The 19,169-nt window shown below is 54.8% G+C and overlaps 3 protein-coding genes and 3 non-coding genes across 41 annotated transcripts in view; 5 read left to right on the top strand and 1 right to left on the bottom strand.

The window, feature by feature from the left end:
- The window catches only part of TAF6 (TATA-box binding protein associated factor 6), a 19,769-nt gene extending 14,841 nt beyond the window's left edge, over window positions 1-4,928 (top strand). For 16 of the 17 annotated variants that reach the window (XM_077996279.1, XM_077996280.1, XM_077996277.1 and 13 more), the window contains 8 exons: window positions 45-122; window positions 215-316; window positions 719-901; window positions 1,766-1,840; window positions 1,967-2,092; window positions 3,481-3,654; window positions 3,884-4,081; window positions 4,387-4,928. In XM_077996279.1, coding sequence (XP_077852405.1) covers window positions 45-122; window positions 215-316; window positions 719-901; window positions 1,766-1,840; window positions 1,967-2,092; window positions 3,481-3,654; window positions 3,884-4,081; window positions 4,387-4,767 — 1,317 coding nt within the window. In that variant the 3' untranslated portion in view covers window positions 4,768-4,928. Of the gene's footprint in view, window positions 1-44; window positions 123-214; window positions 317-718; window positions 902-1,765; window positions 1,841-1,966; window positions 2,150-3,447; window positions 3,655-3,883; window positions 4,082-4,386 lie in introns of all 17 variants that reach the window. The other variant, XM_077996283.1, reaches the window with a different exon arrangement.
- AP4M1 (adaptor related protein complex 4 subunit mu 1) lies at window positions 4,823-10,566 on the bottom strand. Of its 16 annotated transcripts, none has more exons than XM_015134427.3 (15): window positions 10,471-10,566; window positions 10,254-10,363; window positions 9,490-9,596; window positions 9,311-9,407; window positions 8,767-8,877; window positions 8,594-8,674; window positions 7,859-7,921; window positions 7,067-7,133; window positions 6,908-6,961; window positions 6,658-6,764; window positions 6,464-6,558; window positions 5,999-6,043; window positions 5,709-5,759; window positions 5,486-5,597; window positions 4,823-5,345 (listed from the first exon to the last, which is right to left on the bottom strand). In XM_015134427.3, the coding sequence occupies exons 1-15, from the start codon at window positions 10,526-10,528 to the stop codon at window positions 5,121-5,123; spliced, it is 1,383 nt and encodes a 460-aa protein (XP_014989913.1). In that variant the 5' UTR covers window positions 10,529-10,566; the 3' UTR covers window positions 4,823-5,120. The 16 variants fall into 16 exon arrangements, with proteins under 16 accessions (XP_014989913.1, XP_077852424.1, XP_001101970.1 ...); XM_077996298.1 differs by having other exon boundaries at window positions 4,823-5,222; XM_001101970.5 differs by having other exon boundaries at window positions 10,275-10,363.
- On the top strand, window positions 10,244-19,169 carry MCM7 (minichromosome maintenance complex component 7). 5 transcript variants are annotated; one of them, XM_015134423.3, is made up of 15 exons: window positions 10,244-10,979; window positions 12,171-12,250; window positions 12,512-12,676; window positions 12,866-12,990; window positions 13,066-13,246; window positions 13,560-13,697; window positions 13,978-14,127; window positions 14,312-14,426; window positions 14,512-14,643; window positions 14,874-14,957; window positions 15,759-16,152; window positions 16,451-16,534; window positions 17,619-17,787; window positions 18,549-18,658; window positions 18,817-19,169. In XM_015134423.3, exons 1-15 carry the CDS (start codon window positions 10,949-10,951, stop codon window positions 19,016-19,018), a joined length of 2,160 nt encoding a protein of 719 aa, XP_014989909.1. In that variant the 5' UTR covers window positions 10,244-10,948; the 3' UTR covers window positions 19,019-19,169. The 5 variants fall into 5 exon arrangements, with proteins under 5 accessions (XP_014989909.1, XP_014989911.1, XP_077852420.1 ...); XM_015134425.3 differs by having other exon boundaries at window positions 10,347-11,782; XM_077996294.1 differs by having other exon boundaries at window positions 10,846-11,043.
- MIR106B (microRNA mir-106b) lies at window positions 17,882-17,963 on the top strand. Its single transcript, NR_032093.1, has one exon. It is a non-coding gene; the product is annotated as a microRNA mir-106b (primary transcript).
- Window positions 18,107-18,186, top strand: MIR93 (microRNA mir-93). Its single transcript, NR_032094.1, has one exon. It is a non-coding gene; the product is annotated as a microRNA mir-93 (primary transcript).
- Window positions 18,308-18,391, top strand: MIR25 (microRNA mir-25). The gene has a single exon (NR_032095.1). It is a non-coding gene; the product is annotated as a microRNA mir-25 (primary transcript).

Raw genomic sequence — 19,169 nt, 5'->3', positions numbered from 1 at the left:
CCCCACATCCTACCCCCACCTGACTGGCTTCCCTCCTCCCACAGGAAGCCCTGCAAAGCATTGCCACGGACCCCGGGCTGTATCAGATGCTGCCACGGTTCAGTACCTTCATCTCGGAGGGGGTGAGAGCATGAGGTTCCACTGTGCAGGGACGGCAGCGGAAGCTCCTGTGAGGGTCTCCCTGCCCCATGCCCAGCACTCCTCCCTCCCGCAGGTCCGTGTGAATGTGGTTCAGAACAACCTGGCCCTACTCATCTACCTGATGCGTATGGTGAAGGCGCTGATGGACAACCCCACGCTCTATCTAGAAAAATACGTGAGTGGTCCTGCCCACCTTCCCTTCCAGGGACCAGGGACCCTGCTGCCACCAACAGGAAGTCAGTGGTCAGCGGTGGCTCACACTTGAAATCCCAGCAACTTTGGGAGGCCGAGATGGGAGGATCGCTTGAGCTCAGCAGTTTGAGGACAACCTGAGGATAGTAGTAGGACTACTGTCTCTACAAAAAAAGATAACAAAAACAAAATTAGCCAGGCATGGTGGTGCATACCTGTGGTCCCAGCTACCTGGGAAGCTGAGATGGGAGGATTGCTTGAGCCTGGATGATTGAGGCTGCAGTGAGCCATGATTGTGCCCCTGCACACCAGCCTGGGTGACAGAGTGAGACTTTGTTTCAAACAAACAAAACCAGAATCAGCTGCCCCGCCCTTTCTCCCTTAGGTCCATGAGCTGATTCCGGCTGTGATGACCTGCATCGTGAGCAGACAGCTGTGCCTGCGACCAGATGTGGACAATCACTGGGCACTTCGAGACTTTGCTGCCCGCCTGGTGGCCCAGATCTGCAAGCATTTTAGCACAACCACTAACAACATCCAGTCCCGAATCACCAAGACCTTCACCAAGGTGAGCCAGGGAAACTTGAGCACCATTGGTTTCATCACTGGCCACCTCTGGTTGGGGGAAGTGACACTGGAAACAAGGGCAGAGGGAAGAGGGACTGGAACTTGTGGGGCTCTAAGGGCCTTGAGGCTTGTCTGTAATGCCTTTTTTTTTTTTTTTTTGAGATGGAGTCTCACTCTTGCCCAGGCTGGAGTGCAGTGGTGCGATCTCTGCTCACTGCACCCTCTGCCTCCTGGGTTCAAGCAATTCTCCTGCCTCAGCCTCCTGAGTACTTGGGATTACAGGTGCCTGCAGCCATAATTGGCTAATTTATTTATTTATTTATTTTTTGAGACGGAGTTTTGCTCTTGTTGTCCAGGCTGGAGTGCAATGATGCGATCTCGGCCCACTGCAACCTCCGCCTCCTGGGTTCCAACGATTCTCTTGCCTCAGCCTCCTGAGTAGCTGGGATTACAGGCATGTGCCACCACACCCAGCTAATTTTGTATTTTTAGTAGAGACGGGGTTTCTCCATGTTGGTCAGGCTGGTCTAGAACTCCCGACCTCAGGTGATCTGCCTGCCTCGGCCTCCCAAAGTGCCAGGATTACAGGTGTGAGCCACTGTGCCTGGCCACAACTGGCTAATTTTTGTGTTTTTAGTAGAGACAGGGTTTTACCATGTTAACTAGGCTGGTCTCGAACTCCTGACCTCAGGTGATCTGCCTGCCTCAGCTTCCCAAAGTGCTGGGATTACAGGCGTGAGCCACCGCGCCTGGCCTCACTGTCATGTCTTAATGATTTACAAGGAAAGTGTCTATGAAAGACGTGGGTCCCTATCAATCATCCTTTCAGACCCCTTCATCTTAGTTTATTTCCTTCCCCTTACAGAGCTGGGTGGACGAGAAGACGCCCTGGACGACTCGTTATGGCTCCATCGCAGGCTTGGCTGAGCTGGGACACGATGTTAGGCCTCTGGGAGGAAGAAATGGGGGAGGGGACGCAGTCATGAGGTTATAGAGGGCACTGTGCCCCCACCTGGGAGACCCTGGTGACCCTCCGGCTTTGGTTTCTTCCTTTCCCTTCCAACAGGTTATCAAGACTCTGATTCTGCCCCGGCTACAGCAGGAAGGGGAGCGGATCCGCAGTGTGCTGGACGGCCCTGTGTTGAGCAACATTGACCGGATTGGAGCAGACCATGTGCAGAGCCTTCTGCTGGTAACCGAAGCCCCTGTCCCTGCACCTGCGCCCCCGACCCCCCGAGAGACAGCCGGCGTTTAGCAAGCATATGGCGTATTTTATTCACCTACTCCCATCTTTGCCTCCTGTTTTCAGAACATACTGCAAAGTCTGATACTATTTTACAGATGAAAGACTGAGACTCAAGCTGAGTAAAAAATAAGGGGGCTGGCTGGGCGTGGTGGCTCACGCCTGTAATCCCAGCACTCTGGGAGCCTAGGAGGCCAGCCTGGGCAATGTAGCGAGACCCCGCCTACGAAAAACAAACAGCTGGGAGTGGTGACATGTGCCTGTGGTCCCAGCTGCTAGGGAGGCCAAGGTGGGAAGACTGCTTGAACCCAGAAGTTCAAGGCTGCAGTGAGCTATCATTGTGCCACTGCACTCCAGCCTGGGTTACAGAGGGAGACCACCACTCCTCCAAAAAGAAAGAAGGGCTCACATGCTCAGCCTTTGGCATTTGGACCATCCTTCCCCAGTGCTTCTGTGTTACTGTGTGGTCTCTGTACAAAGCAAATGCCCTCTTGATTAACTGTCCTGCCACAGTATTTAGCAAGTTCATTCACATGTTAGTGCCCATGTTTTCATTTTTTTTTTCTCTCTCTTTTTTGAGATGGGAGTCTCACCCTGTAACCCAGGCTGGAGTGCAGTGGCATGATCTCAGGCTCACTGCAACCTCTGCCTCTCAGGTTCAAGCGATTCTTGTGCCTCAGCCTCCCGAGTAGCTGGCACCACAGGCATGTGCCACCATGCCTGGCTAATTTTTTGTATTTTTAGTAGAGACAGGGTTTCACCATGTTGGCCAGGCTGGTCTCGAACTCCTGACTTCAGGTGGTCTGCCAGCCTCAGCCTCCCAAAGTGCTGGAATTACAGGCATGAACTACCACGCCCAGCCATTCTTTTTTTTTTTTTTCTGAGTCTTACTCCGTCACCCAAGCTGGAGTGCAGTGATGCAACCTCTGCTCACTTCAACCTCCACCACCTGGGTTCAAGCATTCTAGTACCTCAGCCTCCCTGGTAGCTAGGACTATAGGGGCGTGCCACCATGCCTGGCTAGTTTTTGTATTTTTAGTGGAGACAAGGTTTCTCCATTTGGGCCAGGCTAGTCTCACACTCTTGACCGCAAGTGATCTGCCTGCCTCAGCTTCCCAAGTGCTGGGATACAGGCGTGAGATGCCGCACCTGGCCCCGTGCCCATCTTTTGTTTTGAGCAAGCCCACAGTGTTCTGTACACACACTAACAGCTCAGCATGGTTTGGCCTCCATCAGGGTCACTGAGATGATAAGGAATGTCCTTTTTTATTGCATCCCCAAGGCTCTTCTCAGAGTGTCACCAGCCCTCCCTCTACCTGGCTTTTTTTTGTCTGCAGAAACACTGTGCCCCTGTTCTGGCAAAGCTGCGCCCACCGCCTGACAATCAGGATGCCTACCGGGCAGAATTCGGGTCCCTTGGGCCCCTCCTCTGCTCCCATGTGGTCAAGGCTCGGGCCCAGGCTGCTCTGCAGGCTCAGCAGGTCAACAGGACCACTCTGACCATCACGCAGGTCCGTGGCCGGGTGGGGAGGAGGAATAGGAGGTGGAGGAGGACCCCAGTGTGGGACGGGCATTCACACAGCCACGCGGGCCCCAAGTCAGCCGTCTCAGGGCAACCAGGCCCTGAGTGAGGATGCCCAGCCCCAGTGAGAGCCACTAAGAGCAAGGGGAGCCCAGGCCTCTCCCTTCAGACTCTTCTTAGTAGATGCTGCCACATCCCCTTTCCTCTTCTCCCCACAGCCCCGGCCCACGCTGACCCTCTCGCAGGCCCCTCAGCCTGGCCCTCGCACCCCTGGCTTGCTGAAGGTTCCTGGCTCCATCGCACTTCCTGTCCAGACACTGGTGTCTGCGCGAGCAGCTGCCCCACCACAGCCTTCCCCTCCTCCAACCAAGTTTATTGTAATGTCGTCGTCCTCCAGCGCCCCATCCACCCAGCAGGTATGCAGAGCTGTGTGGGACAGGGAGCATCCGGAGGGCCCAGGTTGCCTCACAGCACCCTAGGGAGGCCCAGGAGTAGAGCACAGTCCCCTCTGGGCCCAAAGTCAGGAGCTGAAAGAGGCACCCACCACGGTTCTGCAGGGCCGTAGCTGCCCTGCATGAGCAAGGTCTCCAGCCACAGCTGTCTATGGGGTCAACTACAGGAATAACTTGTTCAGGCAGGGAGCAAGTGAAGTGTCCCCGCCAGGCCTCTGAGGGGCAGGGAGGGCACAGGGCAAGCGGACCCGCTTTTCCTTTCTATCCAGGTCCTGTCCCTCAGCACCTCGGCCCCTGGCTCAGGTTCCACCACCACCTCGCCCGTCACCACCACCGTCCCCAGTGTGCAGCCCATCGTCAAGCTGGTCTCCACCGCCACCACCGCACCCCCCAGCACTGCTCCTTCTGGTCCCGGGAGTGTCCAGAAGTATATTGTGGTCTCACTTCCCCCAACAGGGGAGGGCAAAGGAGGCCCCGTTTCCCATCCTTCTCCAGTTCCTCCACCGGCATCATCCCCCTCTCCACTCAGCAGCAGTGCCCTCTGCGGGGGGAAGCAGGAAGCTGGGGACAGTCCCCCTCCAGCTCCAGGGACTCCAAAAGCGAATGGCTCCCAGCCCCCCAACTCTGGCTCCCCTCAGCCTGCTTCGTGATGCTCCACCTGCCAGCCCCCAGATTCCCACACATGCAGACATGTACACACGTGCATGCATACTAAGCGGAAGGAAGTTGTAGATTGCTTCCTTTCATGTCACTTTCTTTTTAGATATTGTACAGTCAGTTCCTCAGAATAAAAGTTTGGTTTGTAAGTTCCGATCCACTGCAGTCCTTCCTGCATCAGATACCACAGAGAGGCTGGGCCCATTGCCCCATCCTGGTCTCTCGGGACTGAGGACTCTTCCTGCCCAGATTGAGAGTCCCAAGACCAGGAGGCTGGAAAAGAAAAAGACTGTCCTTCCGTGGGACAAACTGCCGCCTTGGCTGCCGTGTCCTCGTTTGGGGAGCCTCAGATCCGAATGACGTAGGCATCGCTGTGGCTTAGGTGTCGCACCCACTTGTGGGGGTTGGCATTGCCGCACGGCCTGAAGGCCAGCCTGAGGAATCGAACCTGGAGGCCGGAGCACGTGTGCCGGGGAAGTTCAAAGGAGAGACTGGCCGGGCCCAGACCCAGAGGAGGGGCCGAGGTGGAGAGCCCATGGCTGGGAGGTCCTGGGGGCCCTGGGACGTCCATCTGTGAGGGGCAGAGGCAGGGGGAGGAAAGAGGGCAGGAAGCTGACCACGCTGGGGGGACCAGGCAGCACTGCTTCGGGAGTGTAGGGGGGCTGTTAAGTGATGGTGGGAGGAGAGGGGCCGGGGGTCCACAGCGAATACCTGGAAAAGGCCCGAGAGTTGAGAGCCTCCTTGCACCCGAGGCAGGTCCCAGCGAAGGGCTCCCTCCGCCAGCTCGGCCTTCTGCTCTGGGCTGCTCAGCTCCTGAGACAGGCTGGAGTTTGGAAAGGGAAGGTGCTGGGCTTGGCGCCTTCTTGGGGCAGGCCTGTCGTGCTGAGCTCACTCTCTCCCCAGGAATCTCCCTGTGGTGGGTGCACACACTCACCTGACCACCCCTCGAGGCAGGGGAAGGTGCAGCCTGACATTGAGGGCTTGGCTACAGAGGAGACAGGAACAAAGTCAGCCCCAGGAAGGCACGGTCCCTTGTCCTGTTCCTCTTCAATGTCACAACAGGATTTCAGCACAGGTGTCCCCCACCTTCCCAAATGCTACAGCCTCTACCTTAACTGGATTCTGAGGCTGGCAGCTGCATCTGAAGGGAGAAGTAGCAGGTGCCCTGGCCCTGTCTCCTGTCCCACAGAGCTGAACTCGGCCAGGCGCCGGCCTCACTCTTACCTCTTCGAGGGCAGGTCGCATCGCAACTTCAGATAAACCTGGAGCCTGGATGAGAGGGTAAAATACCATGACTCAGGCCATCTCTTACTGGCATCTCACCATTCCTCACCAGGGGCCTCCATGCGGGGCTGTGTGGGTATGGGCTGTACCCCCAAGAGAGAAAAGGGCTGAAGTCCAGCCCAACTCCATTAGCCAAACCTTTTTCCTTTTTTTTTTTTTCCAGAGTGACAGGGTCTCGCTATGTTGCCCAGGCTGGTCTGGAACTCCTGGGCTCAAGTGATCCTCCCATCTCAGCCTCCCAAAGTGCTAGGATTACAGGTGTGAGCCACCACGCCCAGCCCAAGCCTTTTTCCAATTTGCACTCCATCACCACTACCACCACCCCCACTCTGCAGTGAGTCTTGGGAACATACAGGTCTCGGCTTGGGTTCCAAGGTAGTTCTAGAACCCAGGAAATGGTCTCACCGGCCTGAGCCTCGGTCCCACTGCACAGAGGGGAAGAGTCGGAAGGGGAGCGGTGACGGGAGGTCATCGGAGAGTTGGTACCGCATCACAGTCAGCTGAGAGACCAGAGAGCAACAAGGTTAGTTTGGTCTCATGCCCCCACTGCCCCCCTTCCCCATGGTGGATGGAATTTATGAGGCCACCCCAACCCTGACCTCGCCCTGAGGTGGTTGCAAGCGGAGGATTCGATGAGACTCAAACTCATCCAGATTCACAGAGCTGTGAAACGAGACTTCATCGACCCGGATTCCTGGCCCATAACCTGGAAAGAGAGGGAGAGACTTCACTCCTGACCCATGTTTTGGGAGAGGAGCAAGAAGTGGGGAGGCTCCATCTCTGACTTCCCTCCATGAACTCTCCAGCAATGACCTACTCCAAGGGGAGAAAGACCCACTTTTTCCTCACCTCTTAGCTCTGACTTTCCCACACAAAACTCTTCCGTCAAGCCAATGCGCATCTCTGTTGGAGGAGAGAACATCAGGGGAGCTCAGCAAACTCCACGGTTTAACACACCAAGGAACCTGCCCTAACCCCAACCCTGGGTCCCGCCTGCAGAGGCCTCACCAGAGCCGCTGGGAAGGAAACTCTTGAGCCGAATCTCTCCCTGCACATCCACCTTCAGCAGGGAGCCCTGAGAGGCAGGGGAATCAAGGTTAGAGTCTTTTTTTTTTTTTTTTTTTTTTTTTTTAGACAGTCTCGCTCTGTCGCCCAGGCTGGCAGCAGCGTGATCTCGGCTCACTGCAAGCTCCACCTCCCAGGGTCAAGAGAGTCTCCTGCCTCAGCCTCACAAGTAGCTGGGATTACAGATGTCTGCCACCATGCATGGCTAATTTTTATATTTTTAGTAGAGATAGAGTTTCACCGTGTTGGACAGGCTGGTCTCAAACTCCTAACCTTAAGTGATCCACCCACCTCGGCCTCCCAAAGTGCTGGGATTACAGGTAGGAGCCACCGTGCCCCGCCTTTTTTTTTTTTTTTTTTTTTTTAAAGAGATAGGGTCTTGCTCTGTCACCCAGACTAGAGTGCAGTGGCTCAATCTCGGCTCACTGCAGCCTCAACCTCCTAGGCTGAAATGATCCTCCTGCCTCAGCCTCCCAAGTAGCTGGGACAGCAGGTGTACACCACCATGCCTGGGTAACTTGTTTATTTGTATTTTTTGTAGAGACGGGGTCTGGCTATGTTGCCCAGGCTGGTTTCAAACTCCTGGCCCCAAATAATTCTTCTACCTCGGCCTCCCAAAGCACTGGGATTACAAGCATGAGCCACTGTGTGGCCATTGCTGGGAGTCTTAACCACCCCACCATGTTTCTCAAGTCCCATTTGTCCTCAGCTCCAGGTTTGGGAGCTCAGACTTACATTAGATGCTATCAGTACAGACAATCTCTCGACCACATCCAAAAAAACTTCATTCTTTTGGCTCTAAGAAAGAGAGAGGGTTTGGATGGTTGGAAGCAGAATAGCCTATGTTCTGAAATGGACAGACAGGGAGAAAGGACAGGACAGTCAAAGCTACAGCTCTAGGGTGGGGACATGGGTGATGGAAGGGATACCCACATCTAGGGGAGGTGGGAGAGGTGTCAAGATCTTTTTTTTTTTTGAGATGGAGTCTCGCTCTGTCGCCCGGGCTGGAGTGCAGTGGCCCGATCTCAGCTCACTGCAAGTTCCGCCTCCCGGGTTTACGCCATTCTCCTGCCTCAGCCTCCTGAGTAGCTAGGACTACAGGCGCCCGCCACCTCGCCCGGCTAGCTTTTTGTATTTTTTAGTAGAGATGGGGTTTCACCGTGTTAGCCAGGATGGTCTCGATCTCCTGACCTTGTGATCCGCCTGTCTCGGCCTCCCAAAGTGCTGAGATTACAGGCTTGAGCCACCGCGCCTGGCCGATCTTTTCCTTTTTCTTTTTTTTTTGCATTTTTGGATTTTACCATGTTGGCCAGGCTGCTCTCGAACTCCTGGCATCAGGAGATCCGCCCACCTCGGCCTCCTAAAGTGCTGGGATTACAGGCATGAACCACTGCGCCCCAACGTAAGATCTTGGACTCTGGGGTCCCAGAGCAAAACCAGAGGGTCTGACCCCATGGATTCCTCCCTCACCTGGTCAGAGCGACTGGACAGGACAGGGCGGCTGGCTGCACTGCTGGGAGCCACTTTGCTCTGTTGTGTCTCAGCCCCAAACTGTAAAGCATCCAAAGCAATCAATCATCAGGTCTGACAACCCCAGCCAACCCCTCTTCTCCTTCCTCACCCTCCTCTTTCCCTCTGCTGACCAAGCCAACGCTGCTGAGGTCAAAGAGGCTGAAGGGCTTGCTGACCACAGCTTCCGTCTGGATGAAATTCCTCAGCATCTCTGTGGATGTGGTCTGTACATAGCCATAGTCCTAGTGGTAAAGGAAGGACAGTCCGAGTGGTCAGTGGAGGGAAGGGGTAAAAAGGGGGAGTGGGGCCAGGCATGGTGGCACACTCTTGTACTCCCAGGTCTTTGGAAGGCCGAGACATAGGAGAATGGTTTGAGACCACGAGTTCAAGACCAGCCTGGGCAACAGAGCGAGACTCCCGTCTCTACAAAAAATAAACAATGAGCTGGACACAGGGGAGGAGGCTGAGGCAGGAGAATAGCTTGAGCCCAGGAGTTCCAGGCTGCAGTGAGCTATAATTGCACCACTGCACTCCAGCCTGGGCAACAGAGCAAGACCGTCTCTAAAAGGAAAAAAAAAATAGACTTGGCCTAACCACAGCATCCCACAGTAGAAGAGCAGATGTATCTCCAGGGGAATTAGGTGGGGGCCACAGAAGGGGATCATTGATTCTCACCAGCACTTCATCCAGGAGTTCGTAGACCAGAGCCACATTGCGGGAGATGGTCCCCTCGCCCAGGGAGCCACAGTAATCGCCCAGAAGAGTGGCCAACCTGAGGAAACACTTGGAGCGTGTATTTCCTCCTCCTCTGAGAACCCTGCCAGCTAGCAGGTGCCCAGCCCAACCCTCCTCACCTGGAGAGCAGTTCTAGGAGGCTGAAGGGAGAAACGTTTTCTGAAGTTGTGACCACCAAATACAGGCTGCTGTGTCTGATGTGAATGAAATGACGGCCATCATGATGCTGAAACACAGGCAGGGAGAAGAGGGGTTAGGAAAAGGGAGGTGGAGTAATCAGAACCCAGGAGACCTGAGCTGGGATCCCGATGCCTCTTACTAGTTTGGGAGATACATGACAGATCCCTGAGCCCAGCTTCCCATGTGGAAACGGGGTTAATTATAGTAACTACCCCAAGTTGCTGATAATGGAGTCACGCAGGGAGCTGGGCCTGGTGTGTTGCTGGCGCCCAATGGACGTTTTTTTTTTTCCCCCACCCCCATTACCCCGAGACGGAGTCTCGCTCTGTCACCCAGGCTGGGTGCGGTGTCCGGATCTCGGCTCACTGCAACCTCTGCCTCCTCGGTTCAAGCGATTCTCCTGCCTCAGCTTCCCGAGTAGATGGGATTACAGGCGCCCGCACCACGCCCAGCTAATTTTTTTTTCGTATTTTTAGTAGATGCGGAGTTTCAGCATGTTGGTCAGAATGGTTTCGAACTCCTGACCTCAGGTGATCCGCCCTCCTCGGCCTCCCAAAGTGCTGGGATTACAGGCGTGAGCCACCGCGCCGGGCCTCTTGTTAGTTTTACTTGGAGAAATACAACCCCCAAGTGGAAGCTACCATGGAACCAGTCCTGGGAGGGAGACGGCGCCCACCCGGCCCGCCCGGGCCCAGCTCCTCACCCGCCTCCCGCCAGTGGTTACCATGACAACCGGGGACTCGTCTCCTGGCAGTCCCGTCAGCTTCCGGTAGAAGAGCTCGGCCACATCCCGGCCGCCACTGTCCCCGCGGACTGGCGGGTGGAAGGACTCAGTGAAGGATCCTGCGACACGGGCTGGCCCTGGGCGCCCCTCCCGCCCGGTCCCTCCGCCCCTTCCCAGCCCCGAGGGTCTAGGATACAGTCTTTGTAGATGAGCGGGTCCCCCTTGGAGGACAGAATGAAGAACTGGGAAATCATGGCCGTCCTGGAGAGCAGACAAGAAGACGGCGAAAGTTGGGCCTGCCCCGCCCTGAGGCCCCGGAACAAAAGAACGCGCGTGCGCTGGCCCTTTAAGAGCGATTCTCCTCCGCCCGCGCCAGCTTGGACCGCGGGAAACCCGGCGCCCGCCCCACCCCGCCCGGAGATTCCCTTCCGACTCCCGCACCGCCTCCCCGTCACTCATTCGAGGCCCGCCCGGCGATTGGCTTGCGGCTAGCGGGAGGGAGAAAGGGCCGGCTTTTCCGATTGGCCCGCACGCAGTGGCGCTGGTCACGTGGGGGGCGACGTTTCGCGCCAATTTCGGTTGGCCGGCCACAGTCCACCGCCCGGACGTTCTCAGCTTCCCCAGAAGCAAGACCTCTGAGCCCGCCAAGAGCTGCCGCACGGGCCTCGGCAGCGATGGCACTGAAGGACTACGCGCTAGAGAAAGGTACGGGTCTACAAGCCTGGGAGGGCGTCCTGCGCGGGGAGCCTCCCGGGGAACACCTGTTGATGTGAGCTGGGGTTTTCGAGGACCGGGGTCAGCGGGTTCTGGGGCGCGCGACGCCAGAGGCAGGGTCGGGTTGCGGCCTGGCTAAGGCCCACGGGACCTGGAAGGCGCGCGAGGGGCATCGACGTTGAAGAAAAGGTAGTAATCCCACTTGGGAAAGGTGTTATAGAGTCGTGGGGTTGGGGGGCTTGGGGGGCGCTACCCGGCTGGGGGCTGCACAGGGAAGAGTCGCGCCGAGGACCTCAGGAGACTCTTTAAGGGCTCTGGACCCCGGACCCGCTTCCCTCCGCGCTTTTGGATATTCCCAGGTTCCCGCCGCCTCCCCGAGGCGCGCGGAGGCCCCGGGGGCGGGCAAGCCGGGGCCGCTGCGTGCCGGGATTGGCCGTTTGAGGCCGCCCTCCGAGCGGAAGTGGAGCCGGGCGGAAGTGGCGCGACGCGGGTGGAGGGAGTGTCGTGTAAACAGTGTCCTTCCGCGTGGCGGCCTCGGAGAGAGCTGCGACCCGGGGGGGCGTGCCTGGGATCCGGGAGCTTCGCTCGGGCCCGGGAAAGGCGGCAGTGGGCTGGGATCGCAGTGGCCCTGGGCGTGCTGGCCAATGGCTGAACTGGCTCCCGCCTCGGGCGGAGGAATCCCGGGCTGTGAAGCGGCTGGAATCCGGGCCCATGTGCTTCTTTGTTTACTAAGAGCGGAAGCGCTGGCGGGAGCGGTGGTGGGGTGCGGGACCTGCCTGGTGGCGGAGGTCTCGGTGAGATAAGGGGCTCGGGGGACCCAAAGAAGGCAGGGGATCATGGGGGTGGAAAGAAAGCTGAGAACCTTGAGGCCGGAGTGTGGGAGGCCAATGGGGAACGGCGCTAGGATTTTAAACTAAAGTAGGGACAGGAATTCCCCTGGGGAATAGATGTTGGATCGCCCTGTGCACTGCCCCGGGCTCTTTATTCTTCGCTGGTTAAAACAGACTGTGCAAAAGAGTTATGCCCACTTTGGGGAGAATTCGGTAGTTTATTTAAATGTTCATATTATTAGTTCATAGGCTGTGTTTTAAGCGAAAATAGGTATCTTAGATTTCTATCAGAGGGATGGGCAGTGATGTGTCTTAAAGTTTATGTTTTATGATTTTACATTTCACGTTACAGAAAAGGTTAAGAAGTTCTTACAAGAGTTCTACCAGGATGATGAACTTGGGAAGAAGCAGTTCAAGTATGGGAACCAGTTGGTAAGTATAAGATTGGGTAAAGGGAATGGGGAAGTGGGGTGCATAAGGAGCCATAAGAAGTAGCTTGGCTGGTTTTATTAAAGAGGTAATAATTAGAGGGTTTGGGGGCTGAGAAGCAAGTATCTCTCTAAGTGGTGCTGTGTTCTCCCCTGTGGATACCCAGAGCCTGTGCTGAGTTCTCAGTAATGTATCTTCACATATGAACACTGGTGCACAAGGTGAATGTGGCTTTGAGGTGTTTCTGTCTCTTCCTCACCTGAGGTTCGGCTGGCTCATCGGGAACAAGTGGCTCTGTATGTGGACCTGGACGACGTAGCCGAGGATGACCCCGAGTTGGTGGACTCAATTTGTGAGAATGCCAGGCGCTACGCAAAGCTCTTTGCCGATTCCGTACAAGAGCTGCTGCCTCAGTACAAGGAGAGGGAAGTGAGTGGCTAGAGAACAATGGCAAACAAAGGGAAAGGCATTTAAGCTTCTGTAGAGAGGCTGCTCAGATACTGATGTTTTCTGAGCAGGCAGAAAGAAGGGGCACTTCAGTCTCGTGTTCTCTGCGCTCTCCTTTCCCCATCCTGTTGCTCGTTTATTTATTTATTTGTTTATTTTGTTCTCCTTTAGGTGGTAAATAAAGATGTCCTGGACGTTTACATTGAGCATCGGCTGATGATGGAGCAGCGGAGTCGGGACCCTGGAACAGCCCGAAGCCCCCAGAACCAGTACCCTGCTGAACTCATGCGCAGATTGTGAGTGGTCTCTGTTGGGAAGTATGTAGGGATTGGTTCTCCAGGATCTTGTTTGTGACTGTTTTCTCCCCTTAGTGAGCTGTATTTTCAAGGCCCAAGTAGCAACAAGCCTCGTGTGATCCGGGAAGTGCGGGCTGACTCTGTGGGGAAATTGGTGACTGTGCGTGGAATTGTCACTCGTGTCTCTGAAGTCAAACCCAAGATGGTGGTGGCCACTTACACTTGTGACCAGTGTGGGGCAGAGACCTACCAGCCGGTACGTGTGGAGCAAGGAGCAGGAAAGCCCTTACCCATTAGTCGTTTTGTAGAGATTAATTTGATCCTGTGATGCCTATCATTTTCTTTGCTTGTAAAAGTTGTCTGTGTGTTTGCCTTTCATTGTTGGGTATGTCATGGTCTTTCTACCTATTTCTTGGGTGTTTGTTGTTGACCCAGAGTTAAGTTCAAAGGGTTCTTGACACTTCCAAGATGTCTGCCATGAAGAGAAAATGTGATTCAAGGAACCGACCGACCCAATGGGGCTCTTTTGCTTCTGACTTCCTTTTGGTGCTTCTGTTCTCACATCCTAGATCCAGTCTCCAACTTTCATGCCTCTGATCATGTGCCCAAGCCAGGAGTGCCAAACCAACCGCTCAGGAGGGCGGCTGTATCTGCAGACACGGGGCTCCAAATTCATCAAATTCCAGGAGATGAAGATGCAAGAACATGTGAGTTTGGGGTACGTGGCCCTGGGCAGGTGGATTGAGAGTCCACTTGAATCCTGTAGTCACTTGTGGAGTGGCAGGAAAAAAGAAGAACGAAAGAGGGAAGTGCAGGAGGGAAGTGGAACTAGAATTTCTGAGAGCCTTGGGAAGGGGAAACTCAGTAGCCCTCCTGTGGGCTTGTCTGTGACTAGGCAGCCTGGGAGCCTTTGAGTGGGATGCCTAGGGAGGGAAGGTTGGGTCCTCGTCCATTTCTCCTGGCCTTATGTGCCTTTCTCTCCCCTAGAGTGATCAAGTGCCCGTGGGAAACATCCCTCGTAGTATCACGGTGCTGGTAGAAGGAGAGAACACGAGAATTGCCCAGCCTGGAGACCACGTCAGCGTCACTGGTATCTTCTTGCCAATCCTGCGCACTGGGTTCCGACAGGTGGTACAGGTAAGGAAGAGTTTGACATGAGGATCGTCCCCTTTTCCCTCACCTACTCATTCTACTCGCACAGAGAAAAGTGGGCAGCAAAACCCCAAACAGAACCCAGGGATTTGTCAAGAAATCGTTAGGGAATCCAGTGATGGGCAAGTTGAAGGGATTGCATCTGTATCCTGGCATTTTCCTGCCCAAGGGTTTACTCTCAGAAACCTACCTGGAAGCCCATCGGATTGTGAAGATGAACAAGAGTGAGGATGATGAGTCTGGGGCTGGAGAGCTCAGCAGGGAGGAGCTGAGGCAGATTGCAGGTGAGGGGCAGGGGAGATAGAGGAAATTCCATTTACATCCTAGCCCCCTTTTCCCCCAAAAAATACAACCTTAACTTCTCTACAGAAGAGGATTTCTACGAAAAGCTGGCAGCTTCAATCGCCCCAGAAATATATGGGCACGAAGATGTGAAGAAGGCACTGCTGCTTCTGCTAGTGGGGGGTGTGGACCAGTCTCCTCGAGGCATGAAGATCCGGGGTAAGAAGGAAAAAGGGAGAGGCTCGGGGGGATGAAGTCATTTAGGAGGGAAAAAGGATGACAAGTGTCTCTGTAGGTCAGAGTATAAGAGTGGACATCTTGCGTTCATGGACACAGGGAGGGCTTAGAAGTAATGCTGGGTGTTAGAGGGAGGCAGAACTCAAAATTGCTCTGTTGTTGTCTAAGTATTGGGAGAAGAGTCATTCCAGGGCTGCCTTCCCTTCCTCCAGGCAACATCAACATCTGTCTGATGGGGGATCCTGGTGTGGCCAAGTCTCAACTCCTGTCGTACATTGATCGGCTGGCCCCCCGCAGTAAGTAGTTGGGCCTTGGGAGAGGTGAACATAGTGACAGATAGGGCCACAGTGTTTATTCAAAAAATGGGGGTGCATGGTGGCTCACACTTGTAACCCCAATGCTCTGAGAGGCTGAGGCGGAAGGATCGTTTGAGACCAGGCTGGTCTACTAAAAAGTTTGTTTGTTTGGGTATTTTTGTTTGTTTGTTTCCTTTTTTTGAGACGGAGTCTCAGTCACCCAGGCTGGAGTGCAATGGCGTGGTTTCGGCTCACTGCAACCTCTGCCTCTCAGGTTCAAGCGATTCTCCCTTCTCAGCCTCCTGAGTAGCTGGGACTACAGACACGTGCCACCACACTTGGCTAATTTTTGTACTTTTAGTAGAGATGGGGCTTTACTATGTTGGGCAGGCTGGTCTCGAACTCCTGACCTCATGATCTGCCTGCCTTGGCCTCTACCAAAGTGCTGGGATTACAGGTGTGAGCCACTGCGCCTGGCCTCTACTAAAAAGTTTTAAAAATTAGTTGGGTGTGGTAGTGAGTGCCTATAGTCTCAGCTACTTGGGAGGCTGAGGCTGGAGGATGGCTTGAGCCCAGGAGCCAGGGTGTCAGTGAGCCACAGTTGTGCTCTGAAGAGAACCGGTGGGAGGGGAAGGGGAACGTTGCCAGCCCCCCACAGATCCTCGGGCGTCTCAAGAAGGCCTGGGGGAGGCAGTGGAATGATCCCAGCACAGGCCTTGCTTCCCTGGCCCATTTATTGTCCTTTGTTTGTTCCCCTTCTTGTTCTTTCTCTCTTATGGTTCCTTATTTCTTTTCTTCCAGGCCAGTACACAACAGGCCGGGGCTCCTCGGGAGTGGGGCTTACGGCAGCTGTGCTGAGAGACTCCGTGAGTGGAGAACTGACTTTAGAGGGTGGGGCTCTGGTGCTGGCTGACCAGGGCGTGTGCTGCATTGATGAGTTTGACAAAATGGCCGAGGCCGACCGCACAGCCATCCACGAGGTCATGGAGCAGCAGACCATCTCCATTGCCAAGGCCGGCATCCTTACTACACTCAATGCCCGCTGCTCCATCCTGGCTGCCGCCAACCCTGCCTATGGGCGCTACAACCCCCGCCGCAGCCTGGAGCAGAACATACAGCTGCCTGCCGCGCTGCTCTCCCGGTTTGACCTCCTCTGGCTGATTCAGGACCGGCCTGACCGAGACAATGACCTACGGTGAATGGAGCTCAACACCCAAAGAGAGGTCCCCTGTAATGATCTATAGGGAGGAGGGGAGGTGAATCAAAACAAATACTGTGCTCCTGGAAACCCCAGAGCCTCCCCCTTGCATCAGGGGCTGGTCCACGGTTCTCGGGGAAATGGTGGGTTGGGGCTGAAATGCTGATGAGGATTTTCAGGAAAGCGTGTCCCTCCTATACTGTAAGGAAGTGGCAGAGTCAAGGGAGGGACACCTAAGAGGACATGGGTGTGTAGCCCTAAAAAGGATGTTCCTCCTGGCCTCCCCTCTATCCAGGTTGGCCCAGCACATCACCTATGTGCACCAGCACAGCCGGCAGCCCCCCTCCCAGTTCGAACCTCTGGACATGAAGCTCATGAGGTAGGAGAGCTGGGTGCAGACGGGCAAACGTTGAGTGGGCCATGCGAGCCTCCTGAAAAAGTGCTTAATCTTAGCGTGTGTTTTTCACACCACCACTTCCCGCTTCGGACATGACCAAAGCCTGAGATCAGCTTTTAAGTGGAAAATTCCACACTTTATACAATAGGGACATGGGAAACTTTCCTACACAATTTTTTTTTTTTTTTTTTTTTGAGACAAAGTCTTGTTCTGTCGCCAGGCTGGAGTGTAGTGGCGTAATCTCAGCTCACTGCAACCTCTCCCTCCCAGGTTCAAGCGATTCCCCTGCCTCAGCCTCCTGAATAGCTGGGATTACAGGTGCACGCCATCACGCCCAGCTAATTTTTTGTGTTTTAGTAGAGAGCGGTTTCACCATGTTGGCCAGGATGGTCTTAATCTCCTGACCTAGTGATCTGCCCGCCTCTGCCTCCCAAAGTGCTGGGATTACAGGTATGAGCCACTGTGCCTGGCCCACAAAAATATTTTTAATAAAATTGTGTTCAGGTTATATGTGTCGGTTGTATATGAAATACAGGTGAATTCCATGTTTAGACTGGAGTCCTATCCCCAAGCTATCCCATTATGTATGTGCAAATACTCCAAAATCTGAAGTCTAAAACACCTGCTCCCAGGCATTCTGGATACTCGGCCTCTATCGCTATTTTTCCACGAGCCTCCAGTGTTCCCTCAGGTTTTTACTCCCTTTTAAATATTCTGTAAACTATTCTCTTTAAATATATCTGTTTTGCCGTGTCATGCGCTCAGAGGAGGGGTCTGGATCATCTATTACTGACAGATGGATTTGTCTTACCCTTACAAAGGCCATTCCCCCCCCCCCCCAAAAAAAAGGAAATAACTTGGGAGGGTCCTTGGGGGCTATATGTTTGGTGAAATCCATCAGTGATATTGAAGCCAAGCAAATACCCACTAATTTGTTTTTTTCCACTTAAAGTTCCTGGAGGGGACCGTGTTAAATGGGGAGCCCTGGTGCAGAAAACAACATGGGCTCATATTCACTCCCTTCCCCATCTCCCTCTTCTGCTTCCCCATGAACCTTCCCCCACAGGCGTTACATAGCCATGTGCCGCGAGAAGCAGCCCACAGTGCCAGAGTCTCTGGCTGACTACATCACAGCAGCGTATGTGGAGATGAGGCGAGAGGCTTGGGCTAGTAAGGATGCCACCTACACTTCCGCTCGGACCCTGCTGGCTATCCTGCGCCTTTCCACTGCTCTGGTAAGTGCCCAAACTGCTGGAGGACCATCTGTTTTGACCCTTAAAGTGGCAGCTCCTTACCATGCTCTCATCGCCGAGTCCCTCCCGCTCCAGCCCTGCTGGGGCTAAAGTGCTGACAGTGCAGATAGTGGTCCTCTCCGTGCTACCGCACTGTGGGTACTTGCTGCTCCAGCAGGGCACGCACAGCGTCCGTGGAGGGAAAGGCCTTTTCCCCACTTGTTAACCTTCACTGAGCGGGTGGTTGGGATCTGTTTCACTCCATGTCCTAGATCCTGTGCTACAGACCTTCCTTTCTGTCCTCCCGTCTTGGACCTCAGTCCTGGGGGCTCCAAAGTGCTGTTCGTGCAGGTAGTGTGATTAACCGACCTACTGCTGAGCTAGCACTTCCCGAGCCCCCAGGACACGTTCTCTCTGCCAGTTGTCTTGGCTGAGCTCCCCAAGCTCCATCTGTCATGCTGGGGAGCCCAGTGGAGTTCAAAAGGGTCTGGTCTCCCTCACAGGACAGCTGAACTCCGGGACTGGCCAGTGTTGAGAGGCGGAGACTTGGGCAATTGCTGGACGCTGCCCTGGGCATTGCACTTGTCTCGGTCTGACAGTGCCGGCCCAACACTGCGGATGCTGGGGGGGGTGGGGGGCTCCTCTCCTGTTTTGTGAGTAGGCGACCCATGGGCTGCCCAGCCTTAAAGCCAGAACAAGGGTGTTCCCTGACCTTGTTCCACTGCCCTCCTCCCGTTCCCATCTGTCCCCTACCTTCCCCTTAGGCGCGTCTGCGAATGGTGGACGTGGTGGAGAAGGAAGATGTGAATGAAGCCATCAGGCTAATGGAGATGTCAAAGGATTCTCTTCTGGGAGACAAGGGGCAGACAGCTAGGTGAGTGGTTTAGTGAAGGACAAAGCTGAGTCACTTTGGCTTTTGTGTCCATGTGTCTGAGGCTGGCCTCAATTCTAACACTGACCATCATTGTTCTCTGTTGATGTCGAGCATTCCTGTTTGTCCCCTGACCTTACACACCTACTCATTTCCTTCAGGGCTCAGAGACCAGCAGATGTGGTATTTGCCACCATCCGTGAACTGGTCTCAGGGGGCCGAAGCGTCCGGTTCTCTGAGGCAGAGCAGCGCTGCATATCTCGCGGCTTTACACCCGCCCAGTTCCAGGTGGCTCTGGATGAATACGAGGAGCTCAATGTCTGGCAGGTCAATGCTTCCCGGACACGGATCACTTTTGTCTGATTCCAGCGTGCTTGCAAGCCTGGGGTCCTCTTGTTCCCTGCTGGCCCGCCCCTTGGGAAGGGGCAGTGATGCCCTTGAGGGGAAGGAGGAGCCCCTCTTTCTCCTATGCTGCACTTATTCCTTCTGCTAATAAAGTGTTTGTAGATTGCCA

The sequence above is a fragment of the Macaca mulatta genome, chromosome 3, assembly GCF_049350105.2.
Source record: "Macaca mulatta isolate MMU2019108-1 chromosome 3, T2T-MMU8v2.0, whole genome shotgun sequence".
In the NCBI taxonomy this organism is placed as follows: Eukaryota; Metazoa; Chordata; class Mammalia; order Primates; family Cercopithecidae; genus Macaca; species Macaca mulatta.
The sequence above is the reverse complement of the archived record's forward strand: the minus strand, read 5'-3'. Positions and strand labels throughout refer to the sequence as shown.

What these genes read in the sequence shown, in the direction of transcription:
- AP4M1 (XM_015134427.3), bottom strand. Translation starts at nt 10,528, where the DNA reads ATGATTTCCCAGTTCTTCATTCTGTCCTCCAAGGGGGACCCGCTCATC. An exon ending in CTCCTAGAACTGCTCTCCAG is followed by an intron (nt 9,408 to 9,489) that starts GTGAGGAGGGTT and finishes GTGTTTCCTCAG; the next exon opens with GTTGGCCACTCTTCTGGGCG. An exon ending in ACCTCAGCAGCGTTGGCTTG is followed by an intron (nt 8,675 to 8,766) that starts GTCAGCAGAGGG and finishes GATGCTTTACAG; the next exon opens with TTTGGGGCTGAGACACAACA.
- MCM7 (XM_015134423.3), top strand. Translation starts at nt 10,949, where the DNA reads ATGGCACTGAAGGACTACGCGCTAGAGAAAG. An exon ending in GGGCAGAGACCTACCAGCCG is followed by an intron (nt 13,247 to 13,559) that starts GTACGTGTGGAG and finishes CTCACATCCTAG; the next exon opens with ATCCAGTCTCCAACTTTCAT. An exon ending in AGATGAAGATGCAAGAACAT is followed by an intron (nt 13,698 to 13,977) that starts GTGAGTTTGGGG and finishes TCTCTCCCCTAG; the next exon opens with AGTGATCAAGTGCCCGTGGG.